Source organism: Anastrepha ludens, chromosome 2 (genome assembly GCF_028408465.1).
Source record: "Anastrepha ludens isolate Willacy chromosome 2, idAnaLude1.1, whole genome shotgun sequence".
In the NCBI taxonomy this organism is placed as follows: domain Eukaryota; kingdom Metazoa; phylum Arthropoda; class Insecta; order Diptera; family Tephritidae; genus Anastrepha; species Anastrepha ludens.
This window is the reverse complement of record NC_071498.1, coordinates 48,779,531-48,803,790: the sequence shown is the minus strand read 5'-3', so window position 1 is coordinate 48,803,790 and position 24,260 is coordinate 48,779,531. Positions and strand designations below refer to the sequence as shown.

The following is a 24,260-nucleotide window of genomic DNA, read 5'->3' as shown; positions in this document are numbered from 1 at the left end:
TCCTCCGTCCGAACTGGTGGGTTTCGATGATAAGGCCTTCTTCCGACTGTTCCTTGCTCAGCAAAATTATTCACCAGTCTCATTATGGTCCATCTGCTCGGGGGATCGCCGCCAAACATCCGCCTGTACTCTCTCTGTACCAAAACTACGGACTCCAGTGCGTGATAGCGGCGGACTATCCAAATTCTTGTTTGCGTGCCCCAGTTATCCATTTTAATAAATTTTAAAGATCAATCTGCAAATTAAAACAAAAATGGAACAGATAACTTAAAAAGAAAAAAAGTTATTCAATTTTTTTTTGGTAGCGGCTTTCATCAGCCACCCTGTAGAACTGATTGAAACTGTAGTTAATAGTGTAAATATATATTTATTTCGTGCACAAATAAAAATATTTACAAGCATAGTTGGAAAAATGTGTACTCGTTGTTTTAGTTTTCACAAAGCTGCTTAAAAGCCAGTATCATCTAAACGTCGGACATCAGTCGACTACAAAATATTCATTAGTTCGTAAAATGCATTTGTCTAGATTTGCATGGCTCGGCTTGTTGCTTTTGGCATTTGTAATAGATACCTTAGAATGTGCCAAAATACTTTCGATCTTTCCATTTAAGGGTCCTTCCCAATATATTTGTGTGCAGCCGTATTTGAAAACATTGGCGGCGCGTGGACATGAAGTCATTTCTGTATCGGCGTTTCCGCAAAAGACGCCGGTGAAAAATTTTCGCGATATTACTGTAATAATTGAAAATGCCGATCACGACGGTTAGTGAGTTTAAATTACCTAGAAAAACATGTTTTGTTTTAACTGTCTTATCTTCTTCAACTTCAGAGGCTGTTAGTAATGTGGTTAAGAAAATGTCTCAGAGTAAATTGACAGATCTGCGTTGCTTGAACGAATATGTAGTGATGGGTACTTTGTCAGCGCTGAAAAATGAAGATTTCCAGCAACTACTGCACTCCAATGAACATTTCGATCTCATCATCATCGAAGTATTCTTCCAGGATGCTCTCTACGCTCTGGGCCATCACTTTAAGGCGCCTATGATTGGTATTTCCACATTTGGCACCGATGTTGTAATCGATCAGTTGGTGGACAATATTTCACCGGTAGCGTACGTACCAGCGCCCAGTGGAGCCAATTTGGATCGTATGAATTTCTGGCAACGATTGGATAATTTGTATAGTTACACAATGGAGCTGATGTACAATCATTTAGTTATGATTCCGGAGCAACAGCAATTATATGAAAAATATTTTCCAAATGCCACATTGAATCTAAGAGAAGCACGCAGAAATTTCGCACTTTTGCTGTTGAATCAACACTACTCCTTTAGTTGGCCACGCCCATTAGTGCCGAACGCTATCGAAGTGGCTGGTATGCATATCAATAATACGCGGAATAAACTACCAGCCGACATGGGAGCCTTCATTAAAGCCTCTCCGAAGGGCGCAATTTACTTCTCGCTCGGCTCAAATGTGAAGAGCGTGCTTCTGCCTAAAAATGTGTTGGTTGCCCTTATGAATGCATTTGCCAAACTGCCTGTGAATGTGTTGTGGAAATTTGAGAAAACTGACTTACCTGGCAAGCCAAAAAATGTCTACATCAACAAATGGTTTCCACAATCGGATATACTTGCACATCCCAATGTAAAACTCTTCATCACACACGGTGGCATGCATAGTATGATAGAGGTGGTGCATCATGGCAAGCCTATTGTGGGTATGCCTATATTCTATGATCAGTATTTAAATGTTGCACAGGCTCAAGCAAAGGGATTAGGTGTGATGCTTAACTTCAGAAATTTTACCAGCGAGGACTTGTGCAATGCTGTTCTTGAGGTACTGAACAATCCAATGTATGCGAAGAAGGCGGAGGAGGCCTCGGCGAGATTTCACGATCGACCAATGACACCGCTCGATACGGCGATCTATTGGACAGAATATGTGTTGCGTCATAAAGGAGCGCCGCAAATGCGTGTGGCAGCGCGTCATTTGAACTTCTTCCAAAGACACAGTCTGGATACGATGGCTGTGTTGTTCGGCGTTCCACTGCTGGTAGTGATTTTAATGATTTTTGGTACTTGTAAGTTGCTTAGGTCATTATTAACTAATAAAGGAAGCGTGAAGGTAGAAAAGCCTAAAAAGTCGTAAGCAAACGGAAGATATCTTTGGGGCGAGATCTGTGACTTATTCAAATTATCATATTGGAATTATCAAATGTAAGAAAAGTCATAGGACTCAGAGCACTGAATTGTGGTTGATTACATTGTGCTACAAAATTTAACTATTTTGCTCAAATACAAGGAAGTCGATATTCGTGCCAATTTGGGCTTTACGTAGATATAATAAATTTTCGTTTTTAGTTTCTTCACAGAACATCTGAACTGTTTGTTTTTTAAGGGTCTTAAAGTTTCAGGAAGGGTAGTAATAAACCAATATATCGAAAATATACAAGGCATGAAGATATGTGTGTGAAAAAGGACAGTACTGGGTTGGTGTTAGTGCGTATAATAATTCAATTGTTAAGGATTTTGAGTGAACATTGTCAGGAGTATTAATGTAAATGAATTTTCTCGAAAAATTGTTGGGGATGTTCTACCATAGAATCACTACGGAAATAATCGTTGTTTCATTTGATACCCAAATTTCGGTTGTTTATGGTACTCTGTAACCCTTTATTAAAAATCAAAAGGCGAATGTTTGCAATATTTGACTTAATGAATGACAAGGAACAAAAAAAGTATATAAAGCTCGCTGACACTTGGAGATCCTTAACCCCTATATACCGTATATGGGATTGGGTAGGTGATGGTGCATATAACAGGTAACCAAGTACATTTTTCTTAAAGGATTTGAATGAAATTCGCCAAGGATATCTAAGGACAAATGAGTTAAATCCAAGGGATGTTGAACGCCGTTTTTTCGCCTGTGAACAAATGCTCCAGCGGCAAAACAGGAAGGGTTTTCTTTATCGCATCGTGACGGGTGATGAAAAATGGATTCATTACAGAAAAGAAACTCATGGGGACTGCCAAGTCATGCTTCTACGTCGTCGCCTCGGCCGACTATTCACGCTGCGAAGCCTATGCTATGTATTTCGTGGGACCAAGTTGGTGTTATTTATTATGAACTGTTAAAACCAAGCGAAACCATCACTGGGAATCGGTCTCGACTTCAATTGATGCGATAGATCCGAGCACTGCGCGAGAAACGACCGCAATATGCGGAGAGGCGTGAGAAAGTGGTTCTGCAGCATGACAACGCCCGGCCTCACGTTGCCAAACCCGTTAAAACCTACCTAGAAACACTGAAGTGGGAAATCCTACCCCACCCGCCACATTCTTCAGATATTGTGGCGTCCGATTATCACCTGTTCCGATCAATGACACTTGGTCTAGCTGACCAGCAGCTCCACTCATATGAAGACCTCAAAAGATGAACAGTTTTACCGCGACGGTATACGAGATCTACCAGAAATATGGGGAAAAATAGTAGCCAGCGTTGGGCAATACTTTCAATGATTCACTTGTAACCATTTTTTTATAATAAAGTTGTCATAACTTAGTTGCGCACCTAATATAAAAAAAAAATTCTCAGGATTGTGCGCTCAATTCTTCTCTCATTTGATACCCATATTTTCATAACATGTACGATTCAACATCTATACGACTATCATGAACCAATATGTTTATTGAAGCTTTGTATACATATTTTCCCATATTTCCTAGATGGAACATAGGACCGCAACAAACAAATCATAATTTGATTTATTTAGTGCTAGGAATTTAATTTGACTCTGCTGGTCTTCCGCTGCTGCGACTCCCTTGGGGGTTCCAGTCTAGTTCTAGCAGTTCTTGTGATGTCATCTTGGGGTGTACGCAATGTATGCCCTATTCATCTCCACTTACGACGCTAGACTGGTACTTGCGTGGTCACATCCTAAAGGTCAGCATCACGTGTAACGTTGGGCCAGAATATTCGCATAATTCGCTACGCAGGCAGCGATTCAGAAAAGATTGCAAAGTTTGTAGTGTGCACGCTGTCAAGTTCCTTTCTCACACCTGTACAAGACTACGTTAGCGTCAAATATTTTCAGCTTCGTATGCCTGGAAATGTAAGTCGCTCTCCATAGCTTGTCAACCATTCTAAATACGACGCGTCCCTTATATACTCGGTTGTGTATGTCTGCTGCTAACCGGTCAGTTTTTGAAGTATTGCACTCAAGGTAACAAAATTCATCCACGTCTTCCAATGGTGTGCCAGCAATTTGAAGAACTTGCGTTTTTGCAATGTTGATTTTAAATCCAGTTTGAGCTGCAGCGTCGCTTATCGCTTGTAGGTTTGTTGATAAATGCGAGTATATGAATGTGTGATAGCAGGCAGATGTCATCCGTATAGTTGAGGTCTTCTAGGTGACCACAGAAACCCAAGGAAATATCGCTGTTAATCGCTTTAAATATCTTTAAAAAAATTTTTACTGACGTTCTGTGAAACAAATAAAAATGCAAATTTATTATACTTGAGCTATGGTATCGCGCGATTGTATATCGATTTCCTCAGGTGTAGTGTGACTTGTAGCACGGTGTTATAGAAATATGTATGTATGTATGTATGTAGACGCCTTCGGTCTTATCGCGTGAAGCGTATACTGCATACAAAATATTGTTGTCTGTTGTTGTAATATATTAGTTTATTATGTACATTGTAGGAATCATAGTTTTGTTTTGTTTAAGTTCAATAAAAACAAACTGCGACTGTAAATACAATAAAAAGGCTTCAGTTGACTGGAATTAATCAGCTTAATCAATAAAATGCTGCTTGAAATATTGCAATCTTTCATTTACTTGTGCATATACCATACATACATACATATATATATGTACTTGTACATATATGTATGTATATTTTAAATAATACGTCTTTCAAGTAATTCAGTGTGCAACACTTCAACTGTAATCAATGATATCATGACTTTTATAGCTACATGTAAAGAAACAGTTTTATGAACTGTATATTATTTTATATATTTTCGTAACAAATATATTTTTTGTTATTGATACTTATACCAGTACCAGTCCAAATGACTGCTGCAAGTTTCTAAGGGATGAGAATGCATTGGGGCAGCTCAAGAATTGAAACAACTGAAAATGGCAAAATGAATGAAATTAATGGAACCTTCTGCGTATTTGGAAAATTGAATTTGCATACTTATGAAATGTACACTTATTAATTATGTAATTATTAATATGTCCACAAATCAATTTATGTATTACAATGAATATTGTTCAACTTATTTTGGCACTTTTAAAGGTAAGTAAAGGCAAATAAAAGACACTTCGCTAAAAACTTCTTTTAAAGACCAGTAAGTTTGACTGGTTTTGGTAGAAATATTCAAAAAGCTGGTAAATCGAGTGTATAAAAAAGTTTGAAAATAAAAGCCTTATGTTTGCATTTTTCATATGTATTGGGCTGAGGAATAAGTTCGTAGCGTTTATACCGAAGACTTTTATTTAAACAAAAAAAAATAATTATATCAATAAGTTAAGTTAGTGATTTTTTAGCTATTATCTTTTTAAACAGTTGGTTTAAACAGCTGACGCACGTTTCGTGTATTGTTTCACTGTCAAACATCTTCAGTTTGGTCTATAATTTAACCATGAATCGTCTTACAAACGAACAACGCTTGCAAATCATTGAATTTCATTATAAAAATGCGTATTCTGTTAAGAAAGTTTAAGATCCACTTTTTTATCGAAAAATTGTGTTCAGCGACGAAGTTCATTTTTGGATCAATGGGTACGTAAATAAGCAGAATTGTCGATTTTAGAGTGAAGATCAGCCAGAAGAATTGCAAGAGCTACCAATGTATCCAGAAAATGTCACAGTTTGGGGCGGTTTATGGGCTGGAGGTATCATTGGACCGTACTTCTTCAAAGATGCTGCGAACCGTAACGTAACTGTGAATGGTGAGCGCTACCCTGAAATGATATCCAACTTTTGTTTGTTCAAAATGGAAGAGCTTAACTTGCATGACATGTGGTTTCAGCAAGACGGTGCTACATGCCACACAGCACGCGTAACAATGGACTTGTTGAGAGGCGAGTTCGGTGAACATTTTATTTCACGTTCGGGACCTGTCAATTGGCCACCCAGATCGCGCGATATAACGCCTTTAGATTATTTTTTGTGGCGCTATGTTAAAGCTCATGTCTATTCAGACAAGCATGCTTCAATTAACGCATTGGAAGACAACATTAAAGCATTTATATAATATGTGAGATACCGGCCGAAACATTGGACTAAGCGAATGGACCATTTGAAACGCAGTCGCGGTCAATATTTGCATGAAATAATGTTCAAACATTAAATTATATGGACTGTACTGTCGATTTAAATAAAAATTTCATGCATTTTTCTGAATTTTACCTATATTTTTGTGAAAAACTTTCCTATAGCTCTTAAAAAATCACCCTTTATATTCGCCGTTGCTGTTTACAACCTCTTCCCACCTTGCGACCAATTTGTTGATGTCGTTCCGCCAAAAATTGCCTGGTCTCGTGTCAAAGAAGTTGCTGAACCAATTATTAAGGACCCCTTTGTTGTCGAAGGTAACCTCTTTGCTATCATATGGTTTGACTGGCAGCGGAAAGGATGATAATCGGTCGGTGCAAGGTCCGGAGAGAACGACGGATGCTGGAGGACCTCCTATTGGAGCTCCTGGAGTACGGCTGTGACGACTTATGTAACATGGGGCCTGGCGTTGTGGGGGAGGAGTATGATTGGTCGATCAGGCCTTTTTAGTCGAACAGCCTCATTCACGCGATGTAGCTGGGAGATGTAGAGCTCCTTGTTGACCGTGACATTCTTTTTGAGCATTACAAAGTGCACCATGTTTTCCCAGTCCCACCAAACATATATCACGATCTTCTTTGGATGAAGATCCGGCTTAACTCTCGGCTTTGGCGTATCTCTTGGAGCCAATCACTTCTTTCTTTGCTTCATATTGACACTATTTCTCAACATTGAATAAAGGTAATTGAGAATCGTTTTATGATCGCAGTTCATTTTTTTCCGCCAATTCGCGACTGGTTTGGCGACCGTTCTCCTTGAAAAGTGATTTGAGACGTTCTTCTTCGAATTCAGAAGGCCCTAAAAAATACTAATTTGCACGGTATCAGCTTCCGAATGTTTATTTTTGAGAGCCTAAACCCTTAAACTAACTAAAATTCATTAGTGTCCGAAAGCCAGATTAGCCATTTTTGTTGAATCATTAAACTGAAAGTTTATTTTACTGCGCTTCAACTGTACTTTGATGATTAGCGGGCGTCACAACTGCAACTGGATTTCCTCTATATTGATTCAATGCCCTTTCCGCTTTACTATCTCATTAAGCTAGTTGTTGTGAAAATATAAAATATTTTCCATAAACTTAATAAATCATGCTGATATAGTTTCAAGTGATTTATCAACTTTTTGTAGTGATTGTGCTTCTACAATATAAATTTATACACTTTGCATGATTTTCATGATCGAATTCATTCGAGCGGTGCCAGAGCCGTAGCTATGCCCGTTTGCGTGGGGAAAAATAAGTATTATTAAATTTAACGTATATTTTCCAAAATTTTGCCACTTTGCACTGTGTACGATGCTTAAATACTTGACAGTGTATTCGTATTAAGGTTAGTTGAAAGAGTGTAAACTCTATCGAAAACTACACAAATATAGGAGAACAGTAAATGCATGTGTGTTCGTATGCTACACAAACGAAATGCGAATTTCACAATTGACAAATGACGAAGCAGATTAGTTTAGTTTCTCTTGTTTTGTGTAATAAATATATTTCTTTATTATTTATAAATTAATTTAAAAAATATTTTCTGTGCGTGAAAAATGAACAACTAAAACAGTAAAAATGAATAGAAGAATAGCAAACAATACATTTAAAACCTCGAAACAGCCTAAGCTAACTGCGTTTATTACAAATAAATCAAATGAAACATCATCAGGTATAAGGAGAAATCGCAAGATATTAATGAATGTGTTTTTGAATGTGAATTTGAACTCTAGAATAGGAAAAAGGAATGCAAAAACAATTTTTCTTGTTTCAGTTCAAACCGAATCTAGTTCAATTTTATCCAAACCACATTCATCCACTGCGGGTGGTGAAACAATCGATTCAACTACATTGAATGTAAATGTAGTATTGAAGGCTACTACTGGTACGGAAGTAGCAGGTAAATGAGGAATAAATGCTTTTCTTGATAGTTCTTAGTGGGATTAAAAGAAAATTCATATTTTTATAGATGTTAGTGCTGATGCTAAAGTTGTATCAGATGATCCTACCGGCATCGAATTGCCAAATGAAATTGAGCTAATTGCCAAAGAGTACATAGACGAAATTCTGTCAAATAATGAGAAATTGAACAGCTTGAAAAGACCAGAAGATAAAAAAATTAAGACTGTGGTACTGATAGAGCTATATAAAGTACGCCAAGGAATGGAAAAAGTGTACAATCTTTTTGCTTCAATCGAAACTTTCCCATCTGGAACGGCAGTATGCGAATCATCATTTTCGGTCTTGACCCGAATCAGGCGGCCTCAACGTATTAGCATGTCGACTGATAGATTAAATAATTTATCGTTTCTTGCATACTAACACAAGCGGCTTGTTTCTTTAGACCTGGAAACGGTTCTTTTACGATTCAATGAACAAAAAAATCACAAAGTGCAATTATTTAAAAAAAATTAATATAATAAATGTTATTGTTGAAAAAATACTGTAAACGCAGTATAAACTATTCAAAGAGTTGTTTTTATTTACTTTTGTTTTCGACTGTTCTTTAATTTTTCTTCCTTTTTATCTAGTACACATTTTTTTTCAATGCCAACGCGTGGGGGGGCAAAGCTCCCATAGCCCCTGGCCTGCTACGGCTTTCAGCTGTGCTTCAGTTTACTTTTGGCTCCTGATACCTCAAAGCCACCACCAAACATTCTCCAGTGCATGTATTCAGTTAGACCATTTGAACTTGCCTCCAACGATCATTTACATATTACAATGAGAGAGAACCAGAGTATATTGAGAGATCAAATTCAAAAGATTCAAGAGCAAAACAAAAAAAACAACCAATTATCATATTAATCTCTTGACTTCTCTCAATACAAATTGCGGAGTCGTTTCTGTAAACGGCATTGTTTGAGCTTTCATTATTATGGGCGCGCCTTAAATAATTGCTGAACAGATGCATTAATTAAATTATATAGTATGTGCACTATGTACAGGGTATTCCAAAAATATGTTTTATATTCAATTCCCGTACAATTTTGACTGACAGTTAGTGTACTTGAATTCGTATTTCTACCACAAAACGAAATTAAACGCTTTACAGTTGGATAACAAACGATTAAGGAAGAGCTCAATAGAGGAGAACAAAGGCGATGGACTTAAACTGCCACTCCAGCGTGGAACTATGCTAAGCTAATTTTTAACTGAGAGTGTACATTTTAAAGCAACTCATAACCTTCCTTGTCCCTACAGTTTACGAAGCTCTCTGCACAGGCTAGAAATATGTTTTAACGACTTTTGCCAATTCTGCGAGTCGCCTCCAAAGACAGCATCACAGAAACTTCTCGAATGCGATACAAGGCATCCATCTGGTATGATCGGAAGAGCAGAATCTACCATCTGTTCAGTACCATATAGGATTTCTTTACATACCTTTGTCTGGATAATCTACTGTTAATAGTAGTGGACGCAATAAAGCTAAAGTGTCTCATACTATATGTTATCTCTATTTTACGCTTGAACAAATTTGGAAAATATAGCAAATTTATTTGCAAAGTGTGCACTTTGTAGAGCAAGCAGCACGAAACAAAGCACCTAACTGTATCTGCTGTAAGGTAATTCCGTAAATAGTTTGTGAATTGTGCATCTCAATCGATAATTATCTACTCGCTTTCAATGTTAACTACCTTAAAGAGCTCTAATTATATATTTGAAATATTCTATTAACCCAGTAACTGAAGGCTGGGTGACTTTCCTTTCGATTTCCCTTCCCATTCTGGGCCTTAGAGTAAGTGTTATGTTAATAAATAAATAGAGATTTATCGCTGAATTTATAGTGGAGGCAACACTACAGCCGCATCAGTGTATAACATCCAATGTGAGTTCGTAGGCACTCTCTGCCTAAATCAGTGAGGCTGTCTCCGGTACTAGTCTGTTACCAGTGTTAGTTAGTTTCTCCAGTTGCTAATGATTTCTCTTTTATAAGATAAGATAAGGTTGTTCAGAGCGTTATATACACCACAATATACGAGTATATATGTACTTATCTAACACTCGTGATCTCATATCTAGTGATCTAAGTATCGTCAATTCTTTTAAAAATTGGTTTATTTGTAGGCTTGAGTATAACAAAAACGAACAGAAAAAATTGAGAGAAATTTAATGATATTGATTTTATTTAATGTTAGACATTTTGGTATGAAGTGTTTGCAAGTGAAATATCTTCGATTCTTTTTAATATTTTTACAAAATTTTGTTTTGATATCTTAATACATAATAATCTTTGAAAAAAATTTTTTTTAAAAAACATTTAATTTTAGTTTTTGAAAAAACATTTTATTTTTTTCTAAAAAATTTTATGGCACATTTTTTTGCCAGTTTTAGAAACACCCTTCTTAGTAACTTTGGGATTTATTTAAAGTTGAAAATTTTGGTAAGGAATTTTAAAAGTGAAATATCTTCAAAAAAATAACCCTCATCAGTCCGACTCCGGCTATGCAATCCACCGTATTTTTGCGTAGAACTCCTTTTCGCGTGGGCGGCCTTCGGCCGCGCTTCAAAAAAATAACCCTCATCAGTCCGACTCCGGCTACGCAATCTACCGTATTTTTGCGTAGAGCTCCTTTTTTCGTTGACTTTTGTCAAGACAAAATTTTTTCAATACAGAATTTTGTTAATACAAAATTTCGTCGATACAGAATTTCGTCAATACAGAATTTTTTTAAGACAGTACAGTATTTTGTTTTTACAGAATTTTGTAAATACAGAATTCTGTAAATACAGAATTTTGTCACTGCAGAATTTTGTTACGTTAATTTACAGTATTTCGTACGAAAAGAATTTTGATATACAGCATTTTGTAGGGATCCCATTTGCAATATTTTTACAACATTTTTTTTGTTTGAAGGTTGAATAAAGTTTTGTTTAGAAAAATATTTTACTTTTTTGTAAAAAATTTTGGGGAAATGTTTTTCTGTCCTCTTTGAAGGCACCCGTCCTTGTAATTTTGCGATGTATTCAATATTACAAATTTTTGGGAAAGTTTTTAAAATTAAATATGTTCGGTTTTTTTAACATTTTTGCAATTGTTTTGTAATTTTTTAGGACAAAATGTACATTTTAATATTTGATTTTGGAAAATCATTTTATTTATTTAAGTGAAAATATTTTTTCTTATTTTTAAAAACACCGCCTTTCGGAATTTTTGGTTTTCATTTATAGCTTTAGCTATAGTAAGCTTCATAGTGAGTTTATAATAGCTAAGTTTTATCGTACAACTTTTTAGAATTTATTTCTTACTTTTGCCAACAATGAAGAATTTTTTGTATTGGCTACTGAAGTAAAACATATTCGACGATTGTGAGAATGGATTAGGATAGAGAGGGCGACTTCAAAGTGTACGTCTGAATTTGTTTTTGGGTTGGTGTGAAAGTTTTCAACTTATTGCACATTTTTATGGCAAATCGGCATAGGAAACTATGAAGTGCTTACGTTTTGGACCTACGATGTGATCAACATTTTTGTTTCTCTCGCTAATAACTTGTATGAGCTCGCCTCTGCTTCTCAGATTTCTCATTTCGGGAAACTATTCACAACTGCATGATAAATATTTATTCTTTTATAATTTTGATGTTTCAGCTTGATATTTTCTGACAGCCTTTGAGGCCAACAATATCGGTCGCTATGCTACATACCTACAAACACTCTTGGCTTGGACGGTTACTTACTTTGGCAAAAATAAGAATTTTTAATTCATTGCTCATCACACTTTTTACATATAAGCGTGCCTATTGTACATTTTCCGCACACATATTTTTTTACATTAAGAGCAAATTTTGTCCTATTTATCCTATTTGGCACCTCTTACGTTGACAAGCATCCGTAGTAGACTTAGGCAACGATCCTTTCGTATTCGTTCTTTCTTTAGATTGTTCAGGGGCTTCTCGAAGATCGGCGCCAAGTTCTGCAGCTAGCTTGAGTAAAATATCTGGTCTTGAGATTTTTTCTCCTGTCGTTTGCGTGTACAAAATCCAGGCATTTATGCCAGCTAAATGAACGATATAATTTACAAATTAAACTTAGAAAAATCTTAATTTTTATTAAAATAACGAACGATATTAAAAAAAAACTTGGAGAGGCCATCCGCAAGACTTAGATTTTGTAATAAATTTCGTCACCAGTATCAGGTAAACGCTTATTTATTTATGTTTAGAACTAATAAAATCTGTTGGCCTTTTTTTGGCTTACTTTTATAGATTGGCGGCCGCCGTAGCCGAATGGGTTGGTGCGTGATTACCATTCGGAATTCACAGAGAGGTCGTTAGTTCGAATCTCGGTGAAAGCAAAATTAATAAAAACATTTTTCTAATAGCGGTCGCCCCTCGGCAGGCAATGGCAAACCTCCGAGTGTATTTCTGCCATGAAAAAGCTCCTCATAAAAATATCTGCCGTTCGGAGTCGGCTTGAAACTGTAGGTCCCTCCATTTGTGGAACAACATGAAGACGCACACGCACACCACAAATAGGAGGAGGAGCTCGGCCAAACACCTAACAGAAGTGTACGCGCCAATTATTTATTTTTTTTTTTTTTTATAGATTGCAAGTGTAAAAATTTTCGATGAAAATCGTTTCATGTCATCTTTATTGTGCTTCGCAATTTGCTACTAATTGCTACTAATTCCTTTTTATTTGATCGAATAGTTCCAACTAACATATTTTTTTGCTAGGAGCTGTGTTGCTAGGGATTCGCTTATGAAAAGGTGTTTGTGGTCACAGTTCTTCCACAACCCGTAAATAACCCCATGAGTTTGTGGACAACATATTTAGTGAGTTGTATTGAAGAGGGCCTATTTTCATCTAGATATGGCAGTGCATTTACGACGTATTTAATATCGAAGACCGATGCTAACCAAAATTTGATTCTAAACTTATCCGACTTTTAGGCATGTATTGCGTAAATCTACATTTTACTTCAGTCGGAATTTGTCTGTTTTCAAACATTTGCTCCGCTGAATTTTTTTTTATCAAAACGAATATATCTAAGAATTCCGGTAAAATTATTTCTGTTCATTGTTTCAGGAAAAAAATAGGCCTCTATATGTTTTTCCACAAAAAAGAAATTTTCGAATTATTGTCCCCATATGCAGTTCGAGCATATAGAATTGCAATAAATTCATCTAATTTTTCTTCAGATAAACTCCAATCGGATCCTAACAATTATCAATCAAAATGCAGTACTAACTTTACCTTTCATTAGATGAGGTTTTGCATATCCTGTGGCGCCTGCTTCCTGCATGATATGTTATGAAGTGGTGATCTTCCAGGTGGGCCACCTGCTATAAAACAAAAAAATGGTAGATAAGGGTACAGAAAAAGTATTACTCAAAATAAACAAAGCAAAAAAAAGTATAACTGTAGAATAATTAGTTAGAAAGCCAGTAAGCCAAATGTGTAAAAGCAATAAGATGATACGTGCATTTTCAATGCAAAAGTTTAAAGTGGGTAATTTGTGTTAAAGAGTGATGAGCCAAATGGGCACCCATTTATATTGCAATAAATCGAGCGACACAAATCTATAAACTATAGATAGAACTAATTTTTATTCACAAAAGAGTTAAGTAATTTTTATTAGTGATGAGATATCGTTTGAGAGAGGATGAGATAGAGTGAGAGAGAGAGAGAGTGAGAGAGAGAGAGAGAGAGAGAGAGTGAGAAAAATTAGAGTGGGAAAATGAGTGAGAAAATTCAATTTGAATTTACGATTACACTCTATTCACTATGACCATGCATTTCACAGAGTCAAAGGTTAGTCGCTGGGCAATAGTGAGAGTAGAAGAGCCGAAGGAAATTTCTTTTCGCATTGTTACAAAATAATTAGTAATTTTATTTGTTAATGGGAAAATAGTTAAATTTTTTAAATAAAAATTCAAATTGATAAAATGTCATTAATGCCATTATCGGTGTTATTGGTATTGGCCATAATTGCGAGTCACATTGAGAGCTTGAATAGTGCAAAAATTTTAGCTATGTTCCCCTTCGACGGTCGATCGCAATACATTTGCGTTGAAAATTATCTGAAAGCTTTAGCAAAGAGAGGGCACGAAGTCACTGTAATTTCTGCATTTCCACAAAAGCAGCCTTTACAGAATTTTACTGATGTTACCATTCATTTTGAAAAACATATATTTGAAGGTAAGTAGAAAATGTGGAGAATTTGGAAGAATATTTCATTAGTTGATAAAGGTAAATTTAATAAGAAAAATTGCGATGTAGGTATATATACAATAATATCAGCGTCAAAGGAAAGTGCGCATCAGATGTTGACAAGGCTTGACTATATTTTCTTTTTATTTTTTGTAAAAGTACAACAAAAAAACCGTAGAGCGGAAAGTTTCAAACTATGTAAAAAATTGTTGAAATTCTGAAAATTTTCCTAAAAGTATTACACTTTTTAGTCAGAACATTTAGAAAAACTTTGATATGCAGTTTTACAGCTTATTTAAATTTGGTCTAATAAAATTCAAGTTTGAAGTGGCTCAAAATTCGTATGGATTTTTGATAATATTTTCCGCTCAAGCTAATTTCTTGCATTCATTATACGGAGAAAAATGAGGACACACTGCATCTACTGCAAGAGTGTCCTAATCCAAAAAAAACCAAAATATTGAGACGGTTTCAAACTTTTCAACTTACTATGCCTCCCTACGAAAAAATTAAGCCATACTTTCATCTAATGATGTATTATTAGTATATATCACAATCCCTGTACAAAAGAGGAGTTTGTGGTAATTTCTGCGTATTTATCTATATTTCTTTTGTTTTTTGGGTTAAGTCATTATTAATGTAAATAACTCGCTGTAGTAATATTTTTGATTGATTTCATGTTCGTATTTGAATATAACGCGAAAAGTTATGAAATTTGCAGAGTTTACTGAGTTTAGTCTGAGCTTTTATTAGGAAAAAATGCAAGATAAAATCTGACAGGGTTGTTTCTTGTTGAGAAAATAAAAAAATTTCACAAAAATATGAACAAAAAAATATACTTAAATTTATTTTTGTACAGTCGAACTTCCATATAGTGAATTCGCACGGGACCTGAAAATCACTTCACTATATAGAAACTTCATTATAAAGAAACATTGATTTTTTATGTAATTTTATTTAAAATAATCAGTGAGTTTGGTTTGAATTACAGTATTCCATTTTTCATTTTCAATAAAAGCTTCCAAATCATATAGAGAGTTGAAAACATTAATCGGCACGTCACTCCTCATTTCCACAAAGGTTCTAATTACGCTAATGGATGAAGCAGCTTGTATCAACGTAGGTAATGCCTCCTCAGTTTCTGCCAATTCTTCAACGGTCAAATCGTGTTCATCGTTGTCTGAAATAATATTTACATATTAAATTTTTGTTTGACTATAAAAAGATAAATGCTTACCAGGTTCAGCTGGAACTCCGCGACTTTCAAAAATGCTGTTGAGAATATCTTCTTCGGATGGGTTGTCCCAAGTCTGCACACCATTATCAACATTTTCGTAGTCATCAAACAATGCTTCAATATTTGCTACTTTTTTAAATGAAGACTGTAAAGCAGCCAAATCTGATATTGAAAGAAGGTCCTCTTCATCCCAATGCTCAAATGGAATCTGCATAGCATCTTTTGAAAATCCAGCCTTTTTAAAACAGTTGGCAATTGTTTCTGGTTTAACATAGACATTCCATACATTGCTAAGATTTCGAACTGCTTGCAGCAAGTCTATGGCCATAACAGAATTTCCCTCATCCACTTGAGTCAATATATTCGTTAAAATTCGTTTTCTGTAATGTTGTGAAGGCATGTTGGGAGGAAAATAAGCGAGATGAATGTTTCTCAACTTGTCTCTTACATCTTTAGGGTGGGCAGTGCAGTTATCAACAAAAAACAACACCTTTCTGTTTTGATCACAAAATTTTTTGTCGAGTTTTACAATCCATGCTTTTTTGTTAAACTCATAATCGACACCTAAAGATTTTATTCCCCTGAAGCACCTCGGATTTTTGGCCTTTCCGATTACCAGCAATTTTAGCTTTTCTGATCCAGTCATATTGCTTCCCACCAGGACAGTTATTCTCTCCTTGCTTTGCTTCCCACCAAAGCATTTTTCATTTTTGAATGCCAGTGTTTTAGTTGGCAAGCATTTGAAAAACAAAGCAGTCTCGTCGGCATTAAAATGTCGTTAATGTTGTAATTTTCAATTAATTTCGGTAAGACGTTCGTTACCCATTCATCATGGTTTTCTATGTTGGCGTCAGCACTTTCACCACATAATGTCTTTTGAATAACGCCATGCCGACTTTTGAACTTGTCTAACCAACCTGTGCTTGCCTCAAATTCGTGGTGTCCTAGTGCTTCCGCAAAATCTTTGTCCTTTTGCTTCAATAATGGTCCAGATAAAGGGAGATTCTTACCACGTGCAACGAGTAACCATTTCAGCATTGCTTCGTCAATATCCTCAAAATGACAAGGTCGAAGTCTTTTGCGTTTGGTATTTACTGCCAAATCCTCCGCATTTTTTAAAATCACTTCCTTATTTTTTAAAATATTTGATAAAGTGCTGGGAAGAACTCCGAATTCATTGGCAATATCTTTTTTTTTTTTCTTTCCTTCATTAACTTTGTTAATCATTAATAACTTTTTTTCAAGCGAAATGCTGCTTCGATGCGTCATTTTAACTTCAATCACTGAATAAAACTGTAATAGCTCAGCTCTTTCTGTTTTAATTTTGGGATTCCCCTCATTACAGTTTGTCCACATCTAACTGTAATTTTTTGCAACAGAAAACTTTTGAAAAAATCCACTATATGGAGACAAAAACTTAGGACGCTTGAATTTCCAGCTGTAAAATTTGTTCATTATATAGAAAACTTCACTATATAGAAATTCATTCTCAGGAGACAAAAATACACCGAAAGTAGAACGAAAAAGCAGTGTCTTCGAAGCCAGTTCATTATAAGGAGAGCTTCATTGTATGGAAGTTCACTGTAGAGAAGTTCGACTGTATATAAATTTTAATTTAAAAAAATAAAAAATAATTATAAAAATGTTAAAAGTAATCGAAGATATTTCACTTTAAAGAACTCTATACCAAAATTTTGAGCATTTATTTTTTCAGTTAACTTCTTATTATTAAGCCTACAAATAAACTAATTAAATAATTTTCAGAAAACATTAACAATCAAGTCTAAAATCCTTAGACCACTTGACATGGAATCGCTCATGCATGAAAATGTTGATTTTTTCGCCGGTACTTCAGAAAAAACATCTGCGATTTCAAAAATTTATTTACCGTTATGTTCATGGGTATAAAAGAAGAGCAGCGCATCAGAGTTTTAACAATTTTTTTATATTAATTTTTATTATTTTTTTTTTTTCATTTATAAAAGTACCATATGTTGCATTGTGTAACTCAAGGCTCCAAACAAAATACTTTTGTCGAACATTTTTCTAAAAATATATTTTACTATTTTTATTCGCTGAAGTGTTGAGCATTTTCTTCCATATAAAAGAATTCCGAATATGCCCTTTATATGGAAAAATGTTGTTGGCATCGTATGCAAAAATAATTATCAAAAATCAAGGCGATTTTTATTGTAGAGTGTGCTATACTTTTATAAAAACATAAAAAAAAAATATTACACCATATAACACCACAGAAAAAAAATTAAAATCTGGGAATTCGTCGCGATGCTATTGTTTTATACGCAGGAGTATATACATACATACGAGTATATGCCCTTACAGGGAAAGTTTTACTTTATACGAAAGATAATAGTTGAGTTCAGACTGTGTTCACTAAAATGTACACACTTTTTCCTCAGTGCCAATTAGAAAAAAGAAACAAAACATTGCAGCCACATTTTTACGATAAGTTCTTCTTAAATGCAATTAATGGTTTCACTTATTTTCCAGATCTAATTGCAGACGCACCAGAGCCGACAATCAGCAAATGGCAAGAACTTAACTGGAGTATCGATTTTCTAAGCACACCCACACGCAAAGTGCTGGAGCATACAGAGGTGCAGAAATGGCTTCAAAATGGTGTGACTTTCGATCTGCTCATCGTCGAAGCACTGCAACAGGAAGCTCTCTATGCTTTGGCATATCACTTCAAAGCGCTACTCATTGGCGTCTCTACCTTCGGAACTGATTTTCGTATCGACGAATTAGTTGGAAATACTTCGCCAATCTCTTACATACCCTCAGTCACAAGCCATTTTACAGATCGCATGAATTTTCGTCAGCGCCTAGAAAACTTATACGTGCACATTGTAGAGTGGCTACATAATCGTTTTGTGCTTATACCCTTACAATATGAGTTGTATAAGAAATATGTTCGAGTCAACCCACCAGCACCGTTTATAGACGTACGCAAAAATTTCTCACTGCTGTTGCTGAATCAACATTTCTCAGTGAGCATATCACGCCCATACGTGCCGAATGCCATCGAAGTGGCCGGCTGGCATATTGATCACAAACCCAGTAAGTTGCCTTTCGATATGGAAGCATTTATTAATGCTTCTCCAAAGGGCGCCATCTACTTCTCACTGGGCTCAAATATACGTAGTAAAAATTTGTCCGAAAAAAAACGCGCCATTCTAATGGAGGTGTTTGCTTCGCTACCCTACAACATACTCTGGAAGTTTGAAGTCTCAGAATTACCTGAAAAGCCCAAGAATGTCTATATCAGTAAATGGTTTCCACAATCCGATCTGCTGGCGCACCCAAATGTAAAATTATTCATAACACACGGTGGACTGCTGAGCACCATTGAGGCGATCCATTATGCGAAACCGGTGGTGGGTATGGCCATATACTACGATCAACATCTGAATGTGGCGCGTGCACAGGCCAAGGGCATCGGTTTGGGTGTCGATTTCAGGAGTTTCACTGCCGACCAACTTAAAAGTGTCATACTTGAGGTGTTGAGCAATTCAAAGTATACACGGCGCGTCGAAGAGTTATCACGTTTGTATCACGATCAACCGATGAAACCGCTGCAGACGGCAATCTATTGGACGGAGTATGTACTGCGTTATAAGGGAGCACCACATATGCGTGTAGCAGCGCAAGAATTGAGTTTGATCGAGTATCATAATTTGGACACGATTGTTGTGCTATTTGGTGGGCCGCTATTGGTGTTGCTTCTTGTTGTATATATGATTAAGAAAATAGTTACTAAAAAATTCACAAAAAATTACGAGAAAGTTAAAAGCACATAAAAACTATTAACAAAAAAGAAAACAAAAAATTACAAAATATGTGTTAGAAATGAAGGCACCATTTTTTCCAAAAATTTTTTTTTAGTTTTCAACGTAGTCCCCTTTGAGAAAGATACACTTCTCCCAACGCTCCGCCCATTTTTTAACCTCTACAAAAATAGAATTTGTCGAATTGTCCAAAATACGTCTCTCTCTCGGCGATGACTTCCTCGTTTGAACTGAATTTTATTCCCAGTAGCCATTTCTTCATGTTAGGGAACTAGAAAAAGTATCAGGGAGCCAGATCAGGTGAGAACGGAAGTGGGACAGCAATTCACAAAGCACTTGACTTCTCTGCACGAGTTCAACCCAGACCAACGTCTTCTATGGGCAGACCTCATGAAGTCGTAAATCCATAGTTGAATCGATGCGGAATTGACACCTAGAAAGGGTTCAGGGCCTAGTGGCATACTTGCAGAGCCTTCATTAGCCAGTTTATTAGCTAACTCGTTCCCTGTAATATCACAATGTCCAGGCATCCAAATAAGAGTAACTTTGTTGTGTTTTGCAACACTGTTCAGTTTTTATCGAGCCCACAAATAGTCAAGAAGTTCCAATGAAAGGTGTCATCCGGTCTTAGCACACATTTCCTATTTCCACAAATATCATACAAACGCCTGCGTAGCGTAGCAATGGGCTTTTATAAAAAATTCAATACTGACCGCGTCAATTGAAATTATCGGTCAGCAGAGGCGACAACGAGACGGCCCACTATGTCCGGTAGCACTAGGTCCAACCGGGAAACATACAAAATGAAAAAGCGGTTTGGAAGTAAAGTCTGCAGGAAGAAAAAGACGGAATCTCTTAAAGTCAAAACTATAGAACTGGAAAACGATTTTAATCACAAAAATCGCAGAAAATTCTGTACTACCTTACAAAATCGAACGCGTGAATTCTAACCGAGACTCAGTGGCAAACAAAGTTTTAAAGTTCTTGACGAGAAAGATCGTTGAACAGTTGTAATCGGATTTACTGCGAATTTCTTCAGGTCCTTCTTTTTAAAATCTCAGTACGCTTAGCCTCAGGGCAGTCTGAGGAGCATATATCTTTGATAGACAGATCTAATGGTGTCATGTGCTAGATCATTTAACATTTAAAACCTCAACTGGATATGAGCTGGAAAAATTTCAGATGCACTCTTTTTTAGTTATTTTTCGATAGGATAAATTTAATATCTTATCCTTAAATTTTCTTGATATTTCTTATTAAAAAAATAAAATAAATAAAAATAAAGAACTTAACAAACATTTTTTAACTGTCTCTCTTTGAACTAAATTACACACAATAGACTTTAAAGTACTTTAAAAAATTAAATTGATGAGAAAATTAAAAAAAAAAAATTATCTATATCCTTACGTGGATAACAAAAAAAGTTGAATTTTGTCACACGGTGTAACCAGAATGATGACAACATAGACCGATCGTTAAAGCCTGCTGATTGTTGACGAGATAAAACTTGATCAGAGGTCACTCATTGCCAGGCAATGACAATCCTCTCATGAAAAACCATTCGGAGTCGGTTTAAAACTGTAAGTCCCTCCATTTGTGGAACAGCATCAACACGCATGCCACAAATAGGAGGAGAAGCTCGGCCAAACATCCAACAGAAGTGTAAGCGCCAAGTATTTATTTATTTTTTTTTAACTTGATCGTTTGAACGAAGTTCCACCAGAATTGTAGCGAACCATTAGAAGCACAGCCGAGCCATAAGCTTCAGTCGTAAAGCACATTTGCTTGCCGAAAATTTTCTTGCAAATGTAGAGAGAGCTCTTTATCCTCGCGAACGTATTTAATCTCCTAAGAGACTGGCCATTTAGAAACGGAAACTTGAAGATAAGAAAAAAGATGATACTATATCTGCGGTCTTTGTGGTATTTATATTAAGTCCACGACACACCTCTATGCAGTCAGCGCCTATGAACTTATTTCCTTCACCTCTTAACAGAATTGCTAAGGACAGCGGGAAACGGGTTAACGGGTTGACGGGTACCCGCTGTCAAAATTAGAACACATTTAATAGCATATAGGGTCCGGCGCTCGAAGTGTAACCAATTAAAAGGGCCATACATTTAGTTTAGAAAATTACTTTTATTCAATTCAAATTAAAAAAATGTTGTAAATATGTAATACAAAATTAAGAATCAATTTACTTTTGCTCGATATGACCAATTTTTGCCTTGACTATGCCTTGCCTTCAGACGGTCCAGGAACGAATTGCAAGCTGGCAGAATGTGACTTGAAGGTATTTTGCCCTGACGCGGATAATGGCTTTTTTTAGCGGCTCGAGACTGGTGAATCTTTTAGTTCGGACCTTGCTCTCCAAAATGGGCCAAAAAGAATAATTTATCGGACTCGGGTCTGATGAATTTGAGTGCAATTGTGTGGACGTTATGAAGTTCGGAACGTTGTTTTTTAACCATACTTGGTGCACTCGAGCTTTGTGAGATGGTGCTGAGTTCTGTTGAAACGTCCATGGTCTGCCATCGAAATGTTTGTCTGCCCTTGACTTCAAAGCAACCTCCAGAATACTTGTAGGATAATATTTCGCATTTGCCTTGACGCCAGGCTCGATGAAAACGATTGGAGAACGCCCATCTGCGGCTATAGCGGCCCAAATTATTTTCTGTGGCGGGTGCTGCCTCCTGGTGGCCTATCGATTACTCATATTCTCGTATGAATGATCAGTAAAATAAAACCTATAGTTTTGAGAGTCTATAAATTGCTCAATTTGAAAAATTTTCTCGTCAGAAAGCACAATGTTCGGAAATTGATCGTTTCGACCAAGCGAAGCAACTTCTTCGCTCTCTCAAGTCTGACTTGTTGCTGTTTTGGTGTGAGAACATGCCCCTTTTGGAACTTGTAAGTTACTTTCATGCTTTGAGAATTCTCGCTGTCGGTTATTTTTACGGCGAGAAAATATTTCGATTAATTTCTATTTTCTCCACCGGGTTGAAGCCTCGGGGTTGCTTTTCTGATCAGTTGATGACAATTTGTTTGCTTACAAGAAACAGCAGACAAATAAAAAGCAAATAATATCAAGAATTTGTTGTTTTTTTGCTCCATAAATATAGCAAACGAAAAGATTTCATAACAAAATTGATTTTTTTGGAACCACAAAATGCCCCAAAAATCATGAAAACCGTCCCGTCGCAATAGTGTTTAACCGATCAAATTTTCGTGCAGAAATGCATAAACTGTTCACCTCCCGACAACCCGTTAACCCGTTACTCGCTATCCGCTCAAATTCTGTTTCAGGCCTTGGTACTTTTTGAAGGACCCTCTTTATCATATAGCCGCATAGCCCGAATTTGATTACTTGGCCTAGTTTTTTACTAAGTTTTATGCTACTAGTTTGTGATGCTAACAGGAGGAATATATTTTTTTACTTCGAATGTTAATTAATATACTTACTATTGATTTCGCTTAACGTTTAATGCTGCACTTCTAATAGGGCGATTGAGGCGTGCAGCTTCTGAGACACATGCATATCGACATACAAATCCATCAATTTCCACAAATACGTTACAAAATAGCAAATTCATTTGTTTTAATTAAGTTTAGTGGTAGCGTCAGTATGAACTTTTTATGCGCCCTCCCCATTCAACTACTCTCAACGCCGGTCGACCGTATATAATTAATTTTATGCTACATTGGCTATTTGTATTTTATGTTCATACAAAAAAATTGTCATCAATGAAAATCAACGCAATTTCGTGTCACAAAAGTGAGCCATTTCCATTTGAAAAGAAGAAGACTAATAAACAAAGAAAACACACAAAAATAGAGCTCAGCAAATAAAATTCCGATAATAAAATAAAGTCGAATAAATTACAAAAATTGTTGTTAATCTGGGCAACAAATTGCTCGACTAAGCATGCCAAAGTAATCCAATAGATCCATACGTATTCATTTGTGTACTAGCGTGTATGTACATACACACAAATACCGACGTAGTTAGTAAGCTATGAGATATACAAAAACATGTCATTCGACCACTAATTCAGTTTTATCACAAAGCTGTCATTTAACAGTGGATTTTGGCCATTAATTACGAGTAACTCTGATTGTATTTAGTTGTTGTCACAATGTACGAGTATGTATGGGAGAGTATAATATATAGTAATATGGTGTGTACCAGAAATCCCAACTTGCTCAATTAAACCGCATTGCAAATACCGAAGCATTATTTGAGATTATTTGTTAAAGAGAGGAGTTCAAAACTGGGTTCAATTATAAAAATAAGGTAATAGAGAATATAATGGTTATTTGCATGATGGAAAGAATAGTGAGATGGCACCTATCGTGGTCCCGTTACTTTGCTCTCAGCGAATTTGACAACGAGTTACGTGATTTTAGCTCCAGTATAGCCAGATTACCATTTTCGTAACTTGATTTAGCACTTTTTTTGTTATTTAGTCTCGGAGTTTTAGTTTCTTTCTTCAGGACATTTTTCTAGCCTGTTCTAATTAAAATGTATTGTTTATAATTTTGTAAAATATACATTTTTTAATAATTAGTTAAATAATTCACTCAGTTTTATTTAGCTTTACTTTTTTTAACATCTGGTGGCATTGCCCACGAATGCAGTGTTGTGGTTTTACTTCGGCAGTCAAATATCTCTCTCGCTTTGGATATAAAAACGCACTAAAATGCCCATTTAAAGAAAATCTAACACCAA

General features: G+C 35.9%; 3 protein-coding genes and 1 long non-coding RNA gene across 4 annotated transcripts; 3 read left to right on the top strand and 1 right to left on the bottom strand.

The window, feature by feature from the left end:
- Positions 1-424: 424 nt before the first annotated feature.
- On the top strand, positions 425-2,378 carry LOC128870492 (UDP-glucosyltransferase 2-like). Its single transcript, XM_054113171.1, has 2 exons — positions 425-762; positions 830-2,378. The coding sequence occupies exons 1-2, from the start codon at positions 513-515 to the stop codon at positions 2,149-2,151; spliced, it is 1,572 nt and encodes a 523-aa protein (XP_053969146.1). The 5' UTR covers positions 425-512; the 3' UTR covers positions 2,152-2,378.
- Positions 2,379-7,840: 5,462 nt separating this feature from the next.
- On the top strand, positions 7,841-8,725 carry LOC128870502 (uncharacterized). Its single transcript, XM_054113194.1, has 3 exons — positions 7,841-8,006; positions 8,109-8,234; positions 8,304-8,725. Exons 1-3 carry the CDS (start codon positions 7,913-7,915, stop codon positions 8,654-8,656), a joined length of 573 nt encoding a protein of 190 aa, XP_053969169.1. The 5' UTR covers positions 7,841-7,912; the 3' UTR covers positions 8,657-8,725.
- A 2,714-nt stretch (positions 8,726-11,439) lies between these two features.
- On the bottom strand, positions 11,440-23,367 carry LOC128870509 (uncharacterized). The gene is made up of 3 exons (XR_008455395.1): positions 22,994-23,367; positions 13,529-13,617; positions 11,440-12,329 (listed from the first exon to the last, which is right to left on the bottom strand). It is a non-coding gene; the product is annotated as an uncharacterized LOC128870509 (long non-coding RNA).
- LOC128870498 (UDP-glucosyltransferase 2-like) lies at positions 14,109-20,816 on the top strand. Its single transcript, XM_054113179.1, has 2 exons — positions 14,109-14,473; positions 18,234-20,816. Exons 1-2 carry the CDS (start codon positions 14,221-14,223, stop codon positions 19,541-19,543), a joined length of 1,563 nt encoding a protein of 520 aa, XP_053969154.1. The 5' UTR covers positions 14,109-14,220; the 3' UTR covers positions 19,544-20,816.
- Positions 23,368-24,260: the final 893 nt, after the last annotated feature.